Source organism: Chelonoidis abingdonii, chromosome 2 (assembly GCF_003597395.2).
Source record: "Chelonoidis abingdonii isolate Lonesome George chromosome 2, CheloAbing_2.0, whole genome shotgun sequence".
NCBI lineage: Eukaryota > Metazoa > Chordata > Testudines > Testudinidae > Chelonoidis > Chelonoidis abingdonii.
In genome coordinates, this window is record NC_133770.1 from 209348547 (window position 1) to 209371117 (window position 22571).

At 40.0% G+C, this 22571-nt stretch overlaps 1 protein-coding gene across 5 annotated transcripts in view; it reads left to right on the forward strand.

Moving 5' to 3' along the window:
- The window catches only part of PPP4R1 (protein phosphatase 4 regulatory subunit 1), a 98215-nt gene that overhangs the window by 11522 nt on the left and 64122 nt on the right, over nucleotides 1-22571 (forward strand). For 2 of the 5 annotated variants that reach the window (XM_032802366.2, XM_075062937.1), the window contains 2 exons: nucleotides 14449-14533; nucleotides 21422-21528. The exons of 1 other annotated variant lie outside the window; for it this stretch is intronic. In XM_032802366.2, coding sequence (XP_032658257.1) covers nucleotides 14449-14533; nucleotides 21422-21528 — 192 coding nt within the window. Of the gene's footprint in view, nucleotides 1-14397; nucleotides 14534-21421; nucleotides 21529-22571 lie in introns of all 5 variants that reach the window. 2 more of the 5 variants (XM_032802363.2, XM_032802364.2) reach the window with 1 other exon arrangement.

The window sequence follows — 22571 nt, forward strand, 5'->3', positions numbered from 1 at the left end:
TTACTGTGGCAGGTCTATATCTGACCGGATCCTGTGCAGTCTTCTGGTCAGTTGCAGATGGATTTTATTTATTTATTTATTTATTTTGCTGCTATGGTTTTTTGAGAATCTTGTAGCAGAGAGGCATTGGAAGAAAATGATCCAAGGTTGCAGACTGGCTCCACAATTGGAGGGAAGATGTCGTTGACAGTGCGAGAGGTAATAGAGGAGGGAAGATCTTTAAAATGCTTCGCTCTTCCTACTAGCATCACCTCAGTTTTGTCTGGTTTAAGCTTTTAGTCAGCTGTTCTTCATTCAGGTTCTCTAGATACATAAAATCGTTTGGGAAGGAGGGAGGAAGAAAAGAAGAAAAAAAAATCCTGTTGATGGATGTGGCATAAAAATCTAGATAGGACGGAAGGAAGTCACCAGACAGAATACAAAGTAAATAAATCAACAGGTTGCCACTTGATATGCTTCCCTTCTGGCTCAATTTGCTTTGAACCAAGTTATACCTTAATTCATCTGTGTACAGATACCAGATTCAATCTGAACTTGTCCATATTAATAACCAGAGAACCGCATAAGAGAGAAACTTTCCCTTTGTTTTCTGTGTGGCTTTTGTTTCCTCATGATGTGCATATTTTTTATTTTTTAGCTGTATCTATTCCCACTGCTTAGTGGATCTCAAGTAGCCCCCTTGTTTCCTCAATGATACTTAGTAAGAGGATGTCACAGTTCCGTTAGCGTGCCTAATGACTATATTTACATTTGTAACTTATTTTAAAAAATGAATAAAATGTGCATTTGAATTTTAAAAACCTACAAAAGAGGTAGCTGGTTGTGTTTAGTCTTGAGCTTTTGGGTCAGGATAACATGGTAATAGCTGGTTTGGAATTTATTCAAGATTGTTTATAAGTGGTTTCTTTTATGGTCCCTTTTATTTTGTAATTTTGCTGAGTAAAATTATAAAGCAATCACAATCATATTCTTAACTTACTGCCAATATTATCATCAACAATAGGAGTTGAGGTTGCATTTGCCTTTTATTTTGTTCTACTGTAGTCTAATTTGGTGGAAAATTCATATGTTTCCTAGAAAATCCTCTTTCCCATTTTGGTAATGGAACCAGCATCTAAAACAATGAAAGGCATCTGGATCAGGCTGGGCAGGAGATGAAATTGGTTTCTTAGATGTATTATGTGAGAGAGCTGTACATACAGTGTATATATTTATATCTGTCTTTATATATCATAACAGTCTACTTAACAAACAAGATCTCCCTATAATTTAAATATGGTGATAAGTTATTTTGTAACAGCACAGTAGACATGAGAATGCTATTGGGATACAGAATGGAAAATGACAGATGTAAAGGTTAGTTTCAAATAACATTGTCAGAAGTCCTGATATACTTTACTGTTATATGTTGCATAGCTTTGGAAATTAGAAAGACTTTGCACACCCTGGAACACCTGCCTTCTGGTTACTGAGTTACCGCTATACAATGTGCTCTCTGAATCTTTGTGAGAAAGTATTTTGTAACGTAGAGTACATAACAAGTGTGGATAAACTAAATTTAGTCGTGTCTGTGCTACATAAATGGCTCTCCTACAGTGGACTTTTTGTATCTCTCAAAAAAAAATGTGGAGGTGAGCAATCAAAGTGGCTTTGACAAGCATGGTCTTGTGGTCAGATATGGTTAAAATGTTTTTTGAAAGTCATTTCAAATCAAGGTAGTAATAGATAGGAGTGAGTTGAAAGATTAGGTAACTTCTGACGGTTGGTTATGGTGAGGTTTTTGGGGTTTTTTTATCTTGTCTGCTCTATCTATAGTACAGAAACAATGTAGGTGAGGTTATGTCTTTTATTGGACCAACTTAAAAGATAGAAGATACAATCTCACCCACAATCTCAGGATATTGTGTCTCTAATATCCTGGGACCAACACGGCTACAACTACATTGCATACTATCTATAGTCCAGCTTTTTAACCTCAGGTTTGTAACCAGTTAGATAACTGGTTGTCTCTAAGTGTAGTTTATCTCAGCACATAGCATGGTTAAAGTTTAGTTATAACTGTGGCCACTATCAGTGTTAAGTCCTTGTTGTAGGACATGGATATACGGAACATTTTAAAGAGAAGCCCAATATACCTTTAGGCACCCCCCCCCTTTTTTTTTAAATACTATGTTTGGTAAACTCTTGCCTGAAGAATCTCATTTGGCTTGTTGCCAGGGGACATAGCGAGAGATCCTGCTCTGAAGAGTTTATAATATAAGTAAAATAGACAAAACAGACAAATAGTGGAGAGAAACAGGTAGAGAGGTGAAGTAACTGGCTCCGGTCACACAACAGGTCAGTGACAGAGGAGATCTGGTGTCTGTTGCTGGCTGAATTCTAATCCAGCTCTGTCTACTAAATCCTGTTGTCTCTCTAGTGGTGCTCAGGTGATGATGTCAGCATAATTTTAATTTGCTCTTCAAAGCAAGGCATTCTGTTATCTTGGATGGTTGCAGTACTAATGTGGACAGAAAGTGCTGGCATTGGAGGTATCCTTCCCAGTACTGTCCCACAATACCTCTACCACTACTTGAGGGAGATTCTGCATTCTGGGTATATGATGCTTTATTGAGATTTCAGTTTTCCATGGCCCCTTTTGTTTCACTTGTCAAATGTAAACATTTACGTCTTTTAAGAAGCAAATAGGACAGGGAGAAGATGGGGAGCTGTGCAGGGACCGCCACAACACAGTTCTGCAGCGGTTTAGGACGTGTTATATGTGGACATGGTGCTTGGTATACACCTGAAACAGAACAGCTGTTCTGGGTGCAGTGTTGTGTTACAACGTCTATAAATGCTGCTTGGTTTCTGCACGCAGTATTCAAGATGCGAGCGTACCATGGATTTATATAGAGGCAATATGGTGTTTTCTGTTTTATTATCTGTCCCTGTCCTAACGATTCCCAATATTCTGTTCACTTTGACTGCCGCTGCACATTAAGTGAATGTTTTCCAAGAAATATCCACAGGGACTCCAAGTTCTTTCTTGAGTGGTAACAGCTGATTTAGATTCCATCATTTTATATGACGATATTTCCCAATGTGCATTACTTTGCATGTATCTACATTGAATTTCATCTGCAATTTTGTTGCCCAGTCACTCAGTTTTGTAAGATACCTTTGTAACTCTTGGCAGTCTATGTTTGACTTAACTACCTTGAGTAGTTTTGTATCACCTGTTGCCACCTCAAGTTTACCCTATTTTTTCAGATCATTTATGAATATGTTGGACAGCACTGGTCCCAGTACAGACACCTGGGGGACACCATTATTTACCTGTCTCCATTCTGAAAACTGACCATTTATTCCTAACCTTTGTTTCCTATCTTTTAACCAGTTAGTGATCCCCCAGTGGCCCTCTTATAACGCGACAGCTTACTTTGCTTAAGAGCCTTTGGTGAGGGACCTTGTCAACGGCTTTCTGAAAATCTAAGTATGCTATATCCACTGGATCACCCTTGTCCACATGCTTGTTGACACCCTCAAAGAATTCCAGTAGATTGGTGAGGCATGATTTCCCTTTACAAAAGCAATGTGGCCTTTTCCCCAACATATTGTGTTAATTTATGTGTCTCATAATTCTGTTTTTCACTATAGTTTCAACCAATTTGCCTGATACTGAAGTTAGGCTAACCAGCTTGTCATCGCCAGGATCGCCTCTGGATCCTTTTTAAAAAAATCAGCATTCCATTATCCATCCTCTAGTCATCTGGTACAGAGGCTGATTTTAAATCAGCCTTTAAAGCAGTCAAATATCAAAGGAAAATACAGTACTGAGTTTCACAGAAGGAAATTCTGGAAATTACTGCCCCATAATTCTAACTTCTATCCCATATAAAAAAATGGAATAAATATTAGGAGGAAAAACTAAACTAAATAAGTAAAAGGGCACCATTAGCTCTATTTGGCTTTATAAAAACTTGTCACGGGGGCGCAGACACCTTTTTTTTATTTGGGGAGGTTAAAATTNCCCTCACGTGGTGGAATCCAGATCGGTAGGTTCAGGACTCAGGGGGTATAGTTTAGTAGGGGGGTTTTAAGGGTTTGCTAAATATCTAGAATACTCTTATTTTTTTTGATTACATATTCATGTACTTTTGTGATGTTCAAGCTATCTTCTGCTTTTGCCTTCACTCATTTTTGGGCACCTTTCCTCCCCCCCTTTTAAAAATACTATGGTTGGTAGACTTTCTCCTGAAGAACCTCATTCAGTTTGTTGCCAAGAGAAATTGGACTAGAAGTAAGGAATGATGTACCAGATTCTTTATATGCTAATAAATTTGTGTTCTATAAATGGCTTGTCTACATGGGGAAACTAACTAGAATAACATTGGCAGAATAGCTTTCTTTGTGGACACTTATTCTAGAATAACAGAAGTTTATTGCAGAAAAGCTTATTTAGCAATAGCTATTCTGGTCAATTTTCCTGTGTAGATAAGCCCTGAGAAGTCACATTTTATTCTGGATCATCAGATGTGTTCTCTTTTGTTCTTTTTCACTCTTAAAGATGGAAAATCTGAAAAGTTGATTAAAAATACGGATTAATTACAGGTATCTGATTTTGGATTAAGTAAATGTAACTCTTCTCTTCCATGCTGAAAATGGAATGGTCCACCAAACACAAGGGTCCTCAAACTTTTTTTGCTAGGTTCCCCTTTACAAATATTTCAGGCTGTGATGACACCTCTCCCTTAAAAAAGTGATAGCAAATTAATGTACATACTTATAGGAGCATTGCCACCCTTACTTCTGCACTGCTGTTAGTGGTGGTGGTGGTGCCTTCAGAGCTGGGTGACCAGAATGCAGAAGCTGCTGTACCCCCTTCCCTCCAGCTCTTCTTCCCCGGCAGTTCTTATTTATTTTTTGACCCTACTACAACAGCCTTGTGATCCCCCCCTCCTTTGGGTCAGGACCCCCAGTTTGAGAAACGTATCCCAAAGCAGTCTTGGTTCCGTGTATGTGGCCTACATGACATAATCAAATTCTGGAGTATCTCAACTTTTATTTATTTATTTAAAACGTATTGCTCTCATAGTTGCAAAGATAAATGTCCAAGTGTGAAACAATGCAGTGCTGCCTTTCTGAGCCTGTAGATAATCTGAAACAATAACCCTGGCAGTTCTGAATTCCCTTATCCCTCAGTGAGATTAATGGGGGTGCTGGCTCTAAAGCCTAATGGTAAGACATTACTATGTCATTTCTTATCATTTTAATGATGGAAGGAAGTGGAATTGACTCTCTTTGGGTACATCTACACAGCAAATGAAGGTTTAACTGTAGTGCAGGTAGGCATACCTGCTGCAGTTTTAATCTAGCCCATGTAGGTAGTGAGAAGTGAAGATGCTTTGACTCAGGCTAGCTGCCTGAGTCTGTACCCAGGTTCCTTGGTGGGCTTGTACTGGGGCGCTTAGCCCCCACTGAAGCCCAGGCAGCAACATCTTCACTACCAATGTTATCTAAGCTAACTAGATTAAAGCTAGCATGGGTACGCTTTTCTGCATTACAATCACATCTTCATTTGCTGTGAAGACCTACCCACAGATGGTAGGAATTGGCAGTCACTGCAGCAAAGGGAATGCAGAGGGGGGAAAAAGGAATGTTTGTGCGTGTGCGTAAATACTAACAGAAAGGAGGATCAAGACGGAATAGAAATTAAGGCTGAGCAGTGGTGATACTAATGCTAAGCATATTCTCCTGAGCATATTTTCATGTTAGTGATGCTGACTGTATCAGTAAGGTCTTTTTATCAAATAATAAATAACTATAAGTGGGAGTTGTGCTATAAATTGAGTATATTATGTAACTCTGAATCTCTAACCTGGCTGATAGACCCTAATGTAAAAATCAAATTTGGCTCTCATTGCAGAATGACTTTGAATTCTTGACCTCAGTACTTTTCTTGTTTCTTTTTAAACTGACAGTTATGACAGATCCGTCTTAGTATGCTAATTCTTGACATTTTAGTCTGTGAATGGACACAGTGACTCAAACTTCCTTTTTCTTTTTTAGGTATTGCTAAGGATTTAGATTTTTGACATGATAGTCCCTAACTGCTTCTTGGAAACCATTATTTTCTGATACCTACTGGTTCTCACCATTCACCTTGATTAGCTGTTACTTGAAATCATTTAAGTGTTAATATTATTGACAGTTCCAAGAAACACTCAATTGATGTCAAGCCTTTGGGCAGATGTCTCACTTTTTTTGTAACTGTGTGATTTAAGTGTGATGTGGATGTACAGAAGTGTAAATTAATTGGGTATTCTGGAGTTTGGAACAGTAAGGCCTGGTCTGCACTAGAAAATAGGTCACCATAACTGTGTTCCTCAGAGGTGTGAAAAATCCATGTCCCTAAGTGGTGTAATTAAGCTGACCTAATTCCCTGTTAGACAGTGCTAGGTTGATGGAAGAATTCTTCTGCTGACCTAGCTACTGCCTCTCAGGGAGGTGAGTTACTTAAGTTGACAGGAGAACCACTCCTGTAGGCATAGGTCGTATCTACCCTGAAGTGCTACAGTGGTGCAGCGGCAGCATTTCAAGTGTAGACAAGCTCTGATTAAAATTTCTTTCCCTGTCTTAATTGTGGAGGTTTGTCTCTTTCTTGTCATAACTTTGTGAGTACTGTAATTGGCACAGAATCTTTTGGAGTAGACAAAGCCTTGGTAACAAACAAGCAGAACTTTTTTTCCTCAGTTTCACACTACCCTTAAAGGAGAGAGAGGGAGGAATCCCCCTCTGCCCCCTCCCACCTCAAACAAAAAAGGAAAAAAACACTCTGTCTTTATACATCATCAAGAAGCAAAGATCACAAGCCAAAAGGTTTTTTTTTCTTTTCAAGGTCACCTTTAGCCATGTTTCACCCACGTTTCCATCATGGTTCAAACATGCTTTCTGTAAATGCGTTAAGTTGTTTGTCTAGTGAGTCAGTATTTAAACTGTTTTCATTAACTATTTGAGTGAACTTTTTCTGAAAGCCATTTCCAGTAGTGCATTGATTTCCTAAATTTAGTCAGGAGCTGTCACACCACCTTTATCAACTGGAAGAACCTTGCTGCACCTTGTCATCTGAGCTGGGCTAAAAGACTATTCCCTAGCATAGGTAGGGCTTGTCTACATTTGAAATGCTACAGCGGCACAGCTGCAGCGCTTCAAAGTAGACACTTGTTATAGCATTGGGAGGGGTTCTTCCATGGGTGTATTTAATCTACCTCGTTGAGAGGCAGTAGTTATATTGATAGAAGAATACTTCCATCAACCTAGCACTATCTACTGTGCGTATTAGGTGGATTTGTCACACCTGTGAGTGACAGCTGGGTGGACTTAGATTTTGAGCATAGACCTGACCTTAAGAGTGTGTGGCTTTGGGTTTTTTGGGTTTTTTTTTTTTTAAAAGAATCATAGATTATCAGGGTTGGAAGAGACCTCAGGAGGTCATTTAGTCCAACCCCCTGCTCAAAGCAGGAGCAGTCTCCAGTTAAATCATCCAACAGATTTTTGCCCCATATCCCTAAATGGCCCCCTCAAGGATTGAACTCACAACCCTGGGTTTAGCAGGCCACTAGTTATGTTGTTCCGTCCATGCTAGCAATAAATGACCATGATTGGACCATTGGTTACTCAGTTGGTGGAGTGGCACTGGTTTAAGTACTAACAGTGTAGTGTGTCCACTATGCTGCTACGTTTGGATTTTGCTGTATCCGTGGTGGTTCTGTACTGCACCACTGGAGCTGCAGTGCCCCTGGAGTACTAACCCTGTTGTTTCTGGCATAGCTCACTGAAAAGCAGTGACTAAAAAATTTTTGACTAGAAGAGGTGAAACGCCCATAAGTCCTTGGGTACCATTTCTTAAGAATTTTTCTCAAAATGGAGGCCAGGATGATTGCTTGGCTCTTGTTCTTTAATTGATAAAAATGATTGCTGCTGCAGTTTTTGAAAGGCATTCAGACAACAGAATGATGGGTTTTTTTTTCCCCTAGCAGTATGTGTGGAGAGCCAGAGCCCCCAAAAGTTGGAGATATTACTGTAGTGGTGGTGCACATCTCTTTCCTCTCCACTCCCACTGGGAAGCTGATTCCATGCAGCACTTGAGGCTGGTGTTAACCAGATGGACTTTTATCAGAAGCACAGGCTGGTAGGGCCAAGTTGTTGTTGAGATTGGAATACGTAGAAAGCAGGGGTGATGGGTGAGTAGGGAGGCACTAGGAGTTGGGATAAATGGACATATAGTGGCCAGGCATGGTCCTCCTTTGTTGTCCCACCATAAAGCCCTTAATTTGTACCCACTACTTCTAGCAGATTCCTTTTCAACAGTGCCTGTTGTGCTGTTCTGATAAGCCTTCATTGGGCTAACACTACTAGATGGTGAAACCATAAATGATTTGTTGCCTAACAAAGGTATCTTGCGAGCTAGAGCTGGTGGAACATTTTTCCTCAGAATGATTTTCTTATGAAAAATGCCCTTTTTGCAAAACCACATTTTTCCATGAGAGAATTTTGGTTTTGCCAAAAAAATCAAAGTTTTTTTTTGTTTTGGTTTTGGTTTTTTTGGTTGGGAAAATTGAAATGGTAGCTTTTGTCAATTTCGTCTTCTACCAGTGAAATTGACCAAAAAAACCTTTCCTAGATGGTTGCCAGGTGGAGAGCCAGGGGCACTCTGCCTCCCTCCTGCCTTCCCCTCAGCTCCAGAGGAGCTGGAGAGGCAGCGAGACCCCATGTGTTGGGCTGCCTGAGGCCCAGGACTCCAGTCGTCCAGGGTTTGTGTCTTCAGGGCAGCTCTACCCTTCCAGGACTTCCAGGCCTGCTGTCCCAGGAGAATGAGCCTAGAAATCCGGGGATTGGCTCCCAAGGTCTGCCGCTCCTGGCTAGTTCCACCATATGGGCTTCCAGACTCCTCCACCAGCTGGCACCACCTGGTGCCTCAGAGCCCCTAGTAGCTGCTAAGTGAAATTTACATTTATTGATTTTCAGTGCTGCTGTAGGGAGGAAACTGGCAAGAATATCAATTTCACTAAGCAGCTGTGGGGGGATCCTAGGGAGCAGATGTTTTGATGTTTTCAAAATGAATTTTTTTTCACGATTCCTTGTTCGTGGAAAATTTAGAAAAATGTGGTTTTGTTCTGAATTGTAGTGAAATCTTGTTTTAAAAAACAGAAGATTTCCTGTGAACTGAAAATCCTGTAATTTGGCCAGCTCTACTGGAAACCTCTAGACAACTTCAGGTGCAAATATTCCCTTCCAAAAGTGCCTCTTTGGCTATGTCTACACTACAGCTTATGTCGGCATCACTTACGTTGCTCAGGGTTGTGAATAAACCATCCCCCAGAGCGAGGTAAGTTACATCAACATAAGCACCAATATGGACAGCGCTGTGTCCCCAAGAAAGCTGCTCCTGCTGACATAGCTACTGTCTCTCACAGAAGTGGTTCTATAATGCCAACAGGAGAGCTCGCTCTCATCAGCATGGAGTGTCTTCACTAGACACGCTGCAGCGTGTCTGTAGATCATCCGTTTGCTTCCTCCAAACAGGACAAAGGAGTAGGGACTTATCCAAGCATCCAGTGACTTAGTTTGTGGACAGCTGGAAATAGGTATTGCAATTGGTGAAATCAACCAAGCTCTCTTGACAAAGTTCCCAGTATCTGTGGCAAATTAGGCAAATTAAAAACCAAAACAAAAAATAAAAAAATATTGTATATAGAAATGTCTTCTGCACTGTAGAATAGAGGAGACCAGCATGTGTTTGGGGCAGTTTGGGAATTACAAAGATTAGTTTGGGAATTCATCTGTACGGTTCCAAAACTAGGGAGCATGGAGACTTACACTTCAGAAAAGTTCAGGGTAACTGCACCTATATTCCCCCTCCATGATCAACAAAAGGTACCCACTCTGGACTCCTGGCTCCTCAGCCATCAACTCTTTCGTACAGAGGCACTTGTTTCCCTCCCTCCTGACCTGGGTTTTTTCCAGATTGCACGGTTCCCAGCCTACACTGTGATATCCCCAGCAAGCCAGACTGCCTCAAGCAGCCAGCATCTGCTCTCTGATTTCTTTTCAAAGGCTGTAATAACTGATTGCCAGCAATCCCAAGTTACCACACAACTCTTTAGAAGGAAGGGACATTTATTCTTAAGGTGAAAGCATTACAGAGAAAACTAACTTACATGCATTCTAATAAGCTTACCAGGAGTCTGATAAGAGTCAGTCCTTCAGACCCCCTAAGCTGTTTTCTGTGATTACAAGTTCAAAACAGCCTTAGCTCAGAACTAGCACAACCATGAATAGTTCAGTCTTTTCTTTATACAGCTTGGGCCTTTGATCCTGGTCTCATGTAGCAGGTGATCAGCAGACTAAGGCTGACTCCTCAGGGCATCGCTATGAAAGGCTGGGTTTTTGCATAACTGGAGGTGGGAAGATGCATTCTCCTCTCCTTACATATTTCCCAGGAAACCCACTTCACACATACTGACCCAAAAGACCATTCTTGTCTGTGACATTGTTCAATATAATCCTTTAATTATCGAGAGACACAATAATACACATCTACCCCGATATAATGCTGTCCTTAGGAGCCAAAAAATCTTACCGCATTATAAGGGAAACCACGTTATATCAAACTTGCTTTGATCCACCAGAGTGTGGAGCCCCATGCCCCCGGAGCGCTGCTTTACCGCGTTATATCTGAATTCATGTTCTGTTGGGTCGCATTTACATCGGGGTAGAGGTGTATATAACCTTTGAATTTAATACAGTGGATTCTGAAGATTGCTAAGCTTAGTTCACTAAGGTTTTTCAAGGATATATCAGAAAATTGCCTTGTGACAGAGTCTTTCTATGGGCTATTACTTGTCCCAGAATTACTTGTCAGTGCTCTTTTGTACCTTTAAAAAATCCAAGGTAACTTCAAAGACTGCATCCCATTTTTAATTTTTATGGAATGAGCAAATACACTGAGCCACAGAAAAGGTTTTAAAATCTGTCAAAGGGAAAATTTCAGACAGTCTTAACTTTACCACTCCATGCCTCCATAATTCTTGGCATTTATAATGGTTTATATGTATGAAATGCAACATACAAAGGCACTGACTAATCAGATTCACAAGAATTCACATGTAATCCCTTCAGCTATGACTTGCCATGTTAATGGAGCATTCTAGTAGGTTTTGTTTTTTTTTTTAATTTCAGTTTAGACAAAATACCTGTATCCTAGGATCTAGGCATCCAAGCATCTGTTAAAAATATAATAAATAGCATGAAAAGAGCAGGAAACACCTCCCAACTTAAACGGTCAATAAGAGCTTGTCTACTTACATTTTTTTTTTACTGATTTAGCTATATTAATTTAGAGATAAATATAGTTGAATTGATGCAACCGGCAATCTGGACATATTTATAATAGTATAAAGAGGCTTATTCTGATATGTCTTATTTCCTGGGTGTCTAGGTCTAAACCAACATAATTAAATTGGAATAAAGACTGTGTTGGGCAGTCCTTAGAAAACAAAATCTCATACGCCTTGTCTTCACTCTGAAAAAAAGGTGTATTCTTAACTTGAATTAACTAACGTGAGGAAAATCATGACAAAGACAAGGCAGTTTGTAGTTTTTATCTGAGTTAGCAGGCCAAGTTGAAGGTTATCTCAGGTTAACTCTCGCGCACACACACCTTCTCTTCCTCTCCTATCTCCCGGTGAAGACCAGGACCTATTCCCAAAAGAAACCTTGTGGCCTTTTCTACACTGTCACTTTACAGCGCTGAAACTTTCTCACTCAGGGGTGTGAAAAACCACCCCCCTGAGCAATGCAAGTTTCAGCGCTGTGAAGTGGCAGTGTAGACTGCCCCAGCGCTGGAAGCCTCCGTTCATGGGAGTGGGTTTTTTTACAGCGTGGGAGCTCGTTGGTAGTGAAGACATACGCTAAATCTCAACCACCTCTATCCTCCCCAAGTGCCTGTTTAGTTGTGTAAACAATGGGTTGCTAAGTGTTTTCTCTTTGTCTACAATCATTTGATTACACAACTGATCTTTCCTGAGCCCCTCTCATGAGTAGTTCAGTATCACTCCACCCAGTCTGACTTCATGTTTGCAAAGTGTCTGTCTTCTCTTACCCTCCAAATGCAACTTCATCACCACCTTATTCGCCACACTTCCCAGCTGCTTCTGCACTAGATCTCCCCTACTAAGCTGGTTCCCAGCTGCCTCCCTACCCAAATCTTATTCTCTTCCTGATTTTCCCTTAAGAAACCCATACATTTGCCTCCCAGGTACTGTAGAATTTGGCCACTTTGCTTTTCTTTCGGGATATTCACTGTTCATCCATCCATCCATTAACTTTCATGTATGTTTTCTAGTCATCTCCTTCTATAGCAATTAAAGAATGGCAGTTTATTGCCCAGGTAGGGAATGAGTACATGACTTTACATATAAAGAAACACTGTTAGTATAATTAGGTCCTAAAATATCACTCCCTTAAGATAACATAATATACAATAGTGTGTTATTTAAGGAAGGTACATTTTGAAAACTAAAATGTGTAAGGATTCAATTCAGAAAATCATGGATGTATGCATTTGGAATATTGAAAAGAAATTATATGTCTGAAATGCTAACTTTCAGAACTCTTAGGGTATGTCTGCACTGCAGTTAAACACCTGCAGCTGACTGGTGCCAGCTGACTTGAGCTTGTGGGGCTCAGGCTAAGGGGTTGTTCAATTGCGGTGTAGACCAGGTATTGGCAACCTCTGGCACACAACTTGCCAGGGTAAGCAGCCTGGTGGGCCAGGCCAATTTTGTTTACTTGCTGCGTCCGCAGGTTTGGCCGATCATGGCTCCCACTGGCCGTGGTTCACTGCGCCAGGCCAGTAGGGGTGGCAGGAAGCTGCGGTCAGCACATCCCTCAGCCCACACCACTTCCCACCACCCCCATTGGCCTGGAGCGGCGAACCACGGCCAGTGGGAGCCGTGATCAGCCGAACCTGTGGACATGGTAGGTAAACAAATTGGCCCGACCCGCCCGGGTGCTTATTCTGGTGGCATGCCAGAGGTTGCCGACCCCTGGTGTAGACATTCAGGCTTGGGTTGTAGCCTAAGCTTTGGGATGCTCCCATCTCGCAAGGTCCTAGAGTGCAGGATCCATCCTGAGTCCGAATGTCTACACTGTAGTTAAACAGCCCCTTAGCCTGAGCCCATGAGCCCAAGTAAGCTGTCACTGGCCAGCTGCAGGTTTGTAATTGCAGTGTAGACATACCCACAGTATGATTTTATAAAAGGTGAGTAGAGGATTGTGTTTGTTTTTCTGATTTTGCTTTTAAAAAATATAGTCCTCAGCTGATATACCAAGTCTGTAGCCTTGGAAATATTATATAGCAGAACTTAAATAGCCAGACAGGCTAGGAAGTAGTTATACAGTGCTGTGGTGTCAGACCTAGTGGTAATAACTTTGACCTGGGGTTCCTGCAGTTTTTAGGTATAAGAGTAGTCTCATTTGAGCTCTTTGGGACTCACATCAGTAAGTCCTTGTCCTGTTATACTGAATCTTCAATTAACTTGGAGGAGTTACACTCATTCAGAAAATTAGCTTAACCCCCCATCCTTCACACTGCTCCGTGCAGAATTCCCATACACAGCCCCAGTAACTTTACTGAGGCTGCATGTGGATGCAAGTATGTGCCTGCATAAAGCTTCTTTTCAGCTTGAAATGTGTGTATGTGCAGTTAATATTTTAGATGTATATTTTCTGTATAGAAGTAGATGCATTTGGAAATATTTTCTACATTTGATATTGGACTATAATGTACAGCAAATATTTGATGTTCATTTTTGTACTCAACTTCCATTTGTGTGCATCTGTTTTGTGCTTAGTAGACATTTTAAATTACATTAATATTCATCTTTAATTGTTCCTTAGTCCAGATGTACATTGTCTGCAAAAACTACACCTGTCAGTAGTTATAGATTTTTATTTTACTGAAATATTTAATCTAGATGTTTTTTAAAAAGTTGAGTTGACTGACGAGTCAGGACTAGTCAACAGTCATTTGATGTATGCAAATGGAAATATTGTGTAACTACTGCAGCTTTAAACATTTTGTGACATTTCAGACTTGGGAAGTTGGAGCAAATGGCATGCAAGTTGAAGCAAACGGATTTTGAGATTAAACATTGACCTATATAAAGAGGGCTTCATAGAAGGAAAACGACTGTAAAGGAAAATGAGGGTATTTTTAAAATGTAGTTCAATATACATTTATCTGAGACAGAGATTCCTGCCTAGACTTGCTTGTCCTCAGACCAACAAAGGTCATCACTGTAGTGTTAAAAGTATTGTGATTATAAGGAATATTTCTGATGTCTCTGATAGTTGGTGTGGATGACTACAGCTCAGAGTCTGATGTGATTATTATACCTTCAGCCCTGGACTTTGTCTCACAAGATGAAATGTTGACGCCTTTGGGAAGACTGGACAAGTACGCTGCAAGTGAGAACATATTTAACAGGTATGCTTTTTAAATGTTCTGTTCTGTTTAAAGAACAAGGTGCATATTATGTACTAATCTGATTTAGATATCTGATTAGAGGTCATCTGTGGACGTGTAAATATTCTAAAAATTTCTTTTAAAAATACATTGCCAGGTTAAAATTCTTATGTTAATCCCCCCCTCTCCCCCACATACAAATCCCTTCACCATCCCTCCCCCCAAAAAAATAGCAAAAACAAAACGTTTCTTAATGGTTAAGTAACTTTTTAATTCTCAGATATCCTCAAAGTTTTTCATAAGGTGGATCATATCCTAATAGGTTCCTGTAGATACTTTCCCTCCTATTGACAATCACATGGCGGTAGTTGCCACAGGGCTGTCATAATTTATGTGGAAAAGTTATACTAGGAAAATATTATATATTTAATTAAATGTAGCAGCTGCAAACAAGGGGCACCAGCATCTTGTGACCTGCCAGCTCTGAGCAGACTGTCAAGTATCCTGTGGGCCACTGGTAGTCCACAGACCACAGTTTGAGTACTAAAACTTCTTTAGGGTATTAAAACTGAAAACATGTGAAAAAGTAAATTAGATTTTTAAACTTTTGTGTGCTTGGTTTATTTTTCCCACTGTGTGTTTTATAATAATGTAAGTGGACTAGTTATTTCATGTTCTGGTTTTTGTGCAATAGTATTATGTATGCTATAGTGTTTGAGTTTCACATGCTGCAAGGGAATGTTCGAATCCAAACCAAGACCTCTTTTTGTTGGAATTTTAAAAGATCATGAACATTTTGATATTAATATAAGTTACTTTAAAAGTTTTTTTGGTGTTTTATTTTAATAAAGCTTATATTTTGGACCTAAACTACCTTTAATAATGTGTTTATGTGCAGTTCTTAACTTTTAAGCTTGCTTTCCATATACTTTTCAGTCACATTACAGATTAGCCTGTTGATTTTGGTATTTAGGGCCTCTGTCCTTTAAAGATTTGCATGTGCTTAATATTAAGCATGTGAATAGTCCCTAAAAGCGACATGCCCTCAGTTTACCAGACTGGTCCTTCATTTTTCAGACTGAACTAAAGTTTTTAAATGTTCTATTTTATTAAGGTTTAGCTTGTTATAGCCGTGAAAAATTTTCTTCCTCTTCAAGTATCTTGCATTTAATAGGTCGTGGTGCTAATTTGGGTTTACTTCTGTGGAGAAATCCCTGACACCCAACGTTTCCTCACAGTTTTGCAATTGAGGGTTGAATCAGCAGATCACCAAAGTAGTAGTTTCTAAATAAACTTTCTAAGGCCTATGGTATTTTATTGTGATATGTAATAAAAAACAGTTAGTGAGGAAAACAAAACTTTTGTAAATGTCAAGCCAATGAGGTTCAAACTTAACAGGAATAATTCTTAACTTTTCTCCCACATGCATTCTCAAGAGGTTTTCAACTCCACTTAATAAAATAAAGTAATCTTTTCTTTCTTTTTTCCCTTCAAACTACCCTTTTCCCTACACGTGCATGATCAGTTTTTTCTCTCTTTTCCCCATGACCCCGTTATGGGTTAGTACATATGTTTTCTTATAACTGTACTTAATGTTGTAACATGTATACATTTCAAATGAAAATTATTCCATTTCTGAGGAAAGACCGCTAAAGTATACTTTATCTTCAAAACAGACTCAGAGTTTAGATTAGGAAGGTGCATTGAAATGATGTCAACAGAAGTTGGAGTTTTAGATTTACCATTGTTCTCAAGCCAGTGTTAGGGATCTTAATCTAATTTATAATCACTTCTGATATTTGGCAAGTCTAGGGGGTGGGGTGTTTGTTTGGATATTAATCTTTTCATTCGTAGTGGTACATTGAAGTTCAGTATAAAATTGGAAATTAATGCAGAAACTCTTTTTTAGGTTTGCTTGTTTGACAAATATTCTAATTACTAGTAGTAAAATGACTGATTTCAAGTCCTATTTTTTTGTAAACTTGAAAAATCTATTCCAAATCATGATTCAGAATGCCTGCAAAACGCAAATGGCAACTTTTTTCTAACCTTCTTTTATTTTGTCTAAATGTGTACTTGTAGGGTGAAATTAATTTCTTATGAAAAGCTCTGGTAAAAGAGTCTTGCACCACTTAGACCCTGTGATAGAAATTAGGGGAAGAAAGGAATAAAATGGTTGTGCATAGAGGAAGTCTCTGCATCACTTGTGCTCTGTGGAGAAGTCTTGATGCTGGTTCCAAATCAGCAAGCAATTAAGAGGAGTTTGGCGTGCCCGAGTAAAGTTAGCGGCTCGACTTACAGGACATATATTTTATATAGCCATCCATAGAAATACCTATGATGCACAGTGGGTCCCAACCATTACCAGTACAAGGCACTGCCATTTGAACTCTCCATGGGATCGAAGATCTTGACAAATTGCTTAGTGGTGTTAGCAGCAGTACACTCAAGGAGAGGTGATATTCATGTTTACCTGTACCTAAAAGATTGGCTGATCAGAGGCAGGAGTCTAAATCTTGTGTCATTCCATCACAAATGATAGAGTTCATACGAGCTACAATCAACTCTCCATTGGTGAAATCTTATCTCCAGAGGACAGGTTCCACTCTTTCTGATCACTAATAAACAACCTAAAGTCAAGTCCAGTTGTAACAATGTAGACTTGCTGAGGTCTACTTGGCCACTTGTTGGTGGGTACATAAATGACACCACTTTCCAAACTTCACCTTTGGTCCTACAACTTTGGCTGAGGGGAGAGTACTCCTTGTCCAAACACCACTTGAGCAAGAGGTCACAGTCTCACTCCAAGTTTTGAGAGAGCACAGTTGGTGGTTAAGCCCCAAGAACAGACCAAAGAATGTTCAATACTCTGCCCTCTCTTACAATGATACTCATTATGGACACATCGGGAACAGGATAGGGAGCCCATCTAAACCATTTATAGGTCTAAGGAACCTGGTCCCAAGATGACTTGAAACGTAAACATCCCGAAGCTCATGCCCATAGACTGGCTTGTATGGCATTTTCTATCCTCCTATGGAACTCCATGGTACAGATCTTGATGATCAATACACTATATAAATAGGCAGGGAGGAGCTGGTTCATTACCCCTTTGATAGGAAGCCATCAAGCTGTGATATGCTGCCCAAATGGGATAACTCCATTGGCTAGTTCTCTTCCAGAAATCAGCAACAACCTAACAGACTTCTTGAGCAGACCTGCAGTAGTCAACAATGGGTGGTTGCTGTGGAAATCCATCGGAGCTGATATTTGGTCAATTTAGGATTTCTTCAGTTGACCTTTTTGCCACCTGGAACAGTGCCAAATACCCAAACTTTTTGCTCCAGAGGAATAAAATGCCCCATTTTGTTGCCAGACTGCTTCTTGCAACAATAGACTCAAGTTCTGAATGCATTTCCACCAATTTTCTCCCGATCCCCAGGTTGATAGCCAAAGTCAGAAGGGGCAAAGCCACTTGATCCTTGAAACTCTTTACTGGCTGAAGCAGTTTTGACTTTTGGAGCTATTGCTCGTGTCCATTTGGCACTCCATCCAACCCCCAGGCTGCCCAGACATAATGTCACAGAATTGTGGTTAGCTTCTGCACCCAGACCTGCTGTCATTGCACCTGATGACTTGAATATTGGCTGATGGAGCACTACTAACAAAGACTGCTTCCAGCAATTCCTGAAATACTCATACAGAGCAGAAAGCCGTATACAGGAAAGAGGTGCTCTTTGAAATGGATGAAGTTCTTCATATGGGCAGCCCAATGCAATCTAGACCCGGTAGCAGCCCCGATACCTAACTACATGCCTCACTTAAAGCGTGTTGGCCTGCTCTCATGGTTCACCTCACAAGAATATCAGCACATCACTCTGCGGTTCAGTCATGCTCCATTGTATCCCCAACTGTATCCAAGTTTCTCAGAAGTCTTCTGCCTGTTTAACCACTGGTTAGAGGTCCAACTTTGATATGGGTCCTCCAAATCCTCCTTCTAAAGTACCTCCTTTTTAACAGCTTGCACACTGTTCATTGTGCCATCTTACCCTTAAGATGGTTTTTCTTGTTGCCATCATCTAGGCAAGGAGGATCAGTGAGCTCTAAGTTCTCATGGCTGGACCTGCTTGTGTGTTCTTTCACAGGGACAAAGTTGTGCTATATCTGCATCCCAGATTCATCCCTCAGTTGGTCTCAAAATTCCACCAAAACTATTCATTCAATCTGCATATTTTCTTCCCATAATCTGACTTGACACAGGATAAAAGAAGCTAAGTACTGTGAACATTTCCAGAGTCATACTCTATTACATTGACAGGGCCAAACCTTTTAAGCCTGTCCCCTTTCCTCTTTCTGGTTACAGAAATCCCTTTGAAAGGCCAGACCATCTCATCACAGAGAATGTGTGGATCATGCACTGTATTTCCATCTGTTTTATCAGATATCTGGCCACCCTCTCCTCTAAATGTCAAAGCTCACTCCACCATGGCACAGGGATTGTCGTCTTCTGCCTGCTTCAGGAATATGCTGAGATCTAAAGGGTAGCAACAATGGGCAACTCACTGACCGTTGTCAAACCTTACATCCTTGGCTTAGCAACAAGGTCAGATGCCCAGTTTGGTTATTTGAGTAGCATAGCTGAAATTCCTCGTTCTCACCATCCAGTGAGGCCACTGCTTTCCAGTTACATATAATTGAAGAAGAAAGAACTGATTCCATCCCATTCCCAAGATGTAATCAATGTGGCTCTTGTGACCTATCCTCAATACCCACTTTAGGGAGTCCTAAGCAACTATGGGTTTTGAATTGTGAGGGAATTGAGGGAGAGTCTTGGCTGTCCTGCTCTTTATTCCCTTTTGTGGGACCACAGGGAGGCATAGGGTGCATAAATGGCATCAAAGGACCCAGCTATTTAGAAGATATCAATCTTTTGTGCATGAGACGCATACCCGTTCTAGAGTAGGATCCACATTGAGTACAATATCTTGAAGAACCATGCACTCTAGGGTAAGTAATCATTCTTTCCCTATGATTCTCTGTCTTAGGTTCCAGTGGTCAATGAAACCTTGGAGAAAGGATGCAGAATGGAAGTAGTAGGGCTGGGAGATGGCAGGTGAAACCTGTTGCTTGCCTGCTAGTTGAAGGAAGGGAGGTCATTTACATCCCTCATAGAGTTTCTTGCGTACAAGCTGAGTTTTCAGGGTAGACTTTTGAGCACTACATAGATACTTCTGGTGATTTGATGATGATAAATTTGGACAAAGCATGAATCCTGTTGAAACTGGAATTTTCTTGTTACATTATAGTCAATGAGTGTGTTTTTATTAGCTGTTTCTCTATTTAGACATGTATAATACTTTTTCCAGATTGAAACTTGGCATAGGTGATCTCATTTCAAGAGCAGACTTGGAAAAAGTGAAGAGTTTCTACAGTTTGTTGTATTTTTAAAGAAAGTATACAAGAAAGAAGTTTCTTAAAATATTTTTTTTTAATTTAGAACAGTTTTGCAGATGGTTAGTGTATAATGTGGATGGATTACTTTTGATATTGTGGAAAAGTTTACCCATTTTAATTCTAGAAAGTTTTAAATGATTGTTAATGTTGAGGCTTTTGACGTTCATGGAAGTTGTCTTTATTTTCCTGGCTCCAGTTAAATGAATTGCAAAATTCCCAAGGCCCTTTGTATGTGAGAAATACAGCCATTTATTAGTAACCAGTCTGTGACACTCTTATGTGATCATTTTAATTATGCGGTTGATTTGTCCACACAGCTGAATTTTTCCATGGCCCTCCCATTTGTCAACAAACTTTTCTGTCCACGCCTAGGTCACTATGATTGTACCAGTCCATTCTGGGAATATCTAGGCAGTTATCCCTTACTGCGTCAGGAATGGGATAGGTTGCTTGAAGGACATACACAAAGAGCCAGCAGCCTGTGGGGGCAATGCACTCTTGTCTGGGTTGCCTTACTATATAGAGAGCTAGAGGACCATCCAAACTGGGGATGGTTGTGTATATCCCATCTATGCTGCCAAAAAGTGCAAAACTGGTTTCAGAAAGAAAATCATATGCCAGTGTAGGCTGCTTACAAGGAGGAAAGCTGATAGTGGCTACGATTACTAACCAGTCATTAACTATGTTGTCTGAACACATCCTGTTTAGAGCCATCCATGTCACTAACAAATTACAATTTTGATTAAAACTTGGATCTTGTCCTTTAAATTTCTAGACTAGTCTGTAGTGTCAATATCAAGATGTTTTGGGTTCATTATAAAAATTTCATGAGTTTTAAGTAGTGGGTGAGTTGGTTCTGACTTACGTGAATGCTGCATATCTGTTACTCAAACATAAACAGAGCTGTACATGTGTTTATTTTCATGATGCATGTACATGACTTTGTGGAGGCTTTGCACAAAATGGAGCTTTGGTAGGTTATCTTTAATTTGGCTATAGTTAGTTTTTACTGATTAGTGGAAATAACCCGTAGCTGTATCAAAAACTGTTTAAAAGCAAGGGTCTTGCCTCACCTTGCCTCAGCCAAGTAGGGGAATTCAGAGTTGAGTATGAAAATCTGACTCTCTCAACCCCCATGCCCCCTGGAAGATGGGGAATAATCCTAGGTTGTTGACGTCACCTCTGATTTCCTTTGGCCTTGTAAATTGAAGAGAGACTGTTAACATTAATTCAACTTTTTACATTTAATGTTAATAGTTCTGATATTTAGTGTAGCTCTAAAATCCTTGGAGTATTTTTAAGGTTTTTTTAACTAAAGTTATTAATGTAAAATTATTTAGATCCATTTTTATGGTCTGGTTAGAAAACTTGTCCACACCAAGAAATATTGAGTAATTGAAAACGTTACGTTACTGCTTCCAAAAATTGTATGATATTTATTCTCTCATGAACTAGGCAAATGGTGGCTCGAAGTTTGCTGGACACTTTGAAGGAAGTCAGCGATGATGAGAGAGATTGTATTGCTGTGCTGGAGAGAATCAGCAGATTAGCTGATGATTCAGGTATGTAGTATGAAAGATCATAATGGGCTAATGGAGAAAGATCAAAGCGTTTAACATTAGATCAGTGTGTTTTCCCTCCTTTCATATTTAAAATGAGCCTTAAGAATTCCATATGTATTTTCTGTTTTATTTATTTTTTCTCAGAAGGAGACTTTCTTCCCCTCTCCTGCTGCTTTTCTCAATAGTGCTTTACCAAAACAGCTAATAATACATAACTCATCTATAGTGCTTTTCATTAGTAGATCTCAACAAAAGTTTATATAATGTAATCAGGTATCCCAAATTTACATGGTACCTCGCAATTTGTAGATGAAGATACATTCTCTGCCCTAAAGAGTTGACGATTGAAGGGAGTCTAATCCTGTAAGCCTTGTGTGCAAAACTTCCATAGGCTTCAGTAGGAGTTTCACATGCAGAGAACTTGCAGGTTCAGGCCCTATGTTGGTCAAATCAATCACATGATATTACAAACTGCTGAGGTAAAGGAGGACATGAGAATTGTTGATGAGGTGAACGGAAGGATTTTTTTCTTGTAATTGTAGGGGTTTTAGGAGCAATTTGAAGGTGGGGAGAGGGCTTTTCTGATGGAACGTATTGAAACTTTTGGATGTTTGAGATGTGAAGTCAAGAATAGAAGGAAGAAAATGGAATAGTGAGGCAAGAGGACTGGGAAGAGAGATGGGGATGGGGTTGAATAAGGAGAAGAGCAGGGAAGTAGATGCAGTAAAATTACATATGTAGGGCTTTCTAAGTGAGGATGTGTAGATTAAGTTTGTGGTAAGAAACAGGAAGTTATGGAGATACTCACATCTGGAGAGGTGATGCTGCTGTTGAAGTAACGAGAGGAGGATTACTTCAGCAGCAAGAGAGGCCTGACATCGCAGGAGGCACAAACATTATTTATACTTTTATAGCAGGAATGCTGTGGGAGTTTGAGAAACCTGTGTAGATCTAACATGAGGAGAAAATTGCTTTTGGTCTTCATCTCCCTTACTCCTTTTCTTTCTTCCAGAATCACGGAACACATTGCTTTTCAAGGCAAA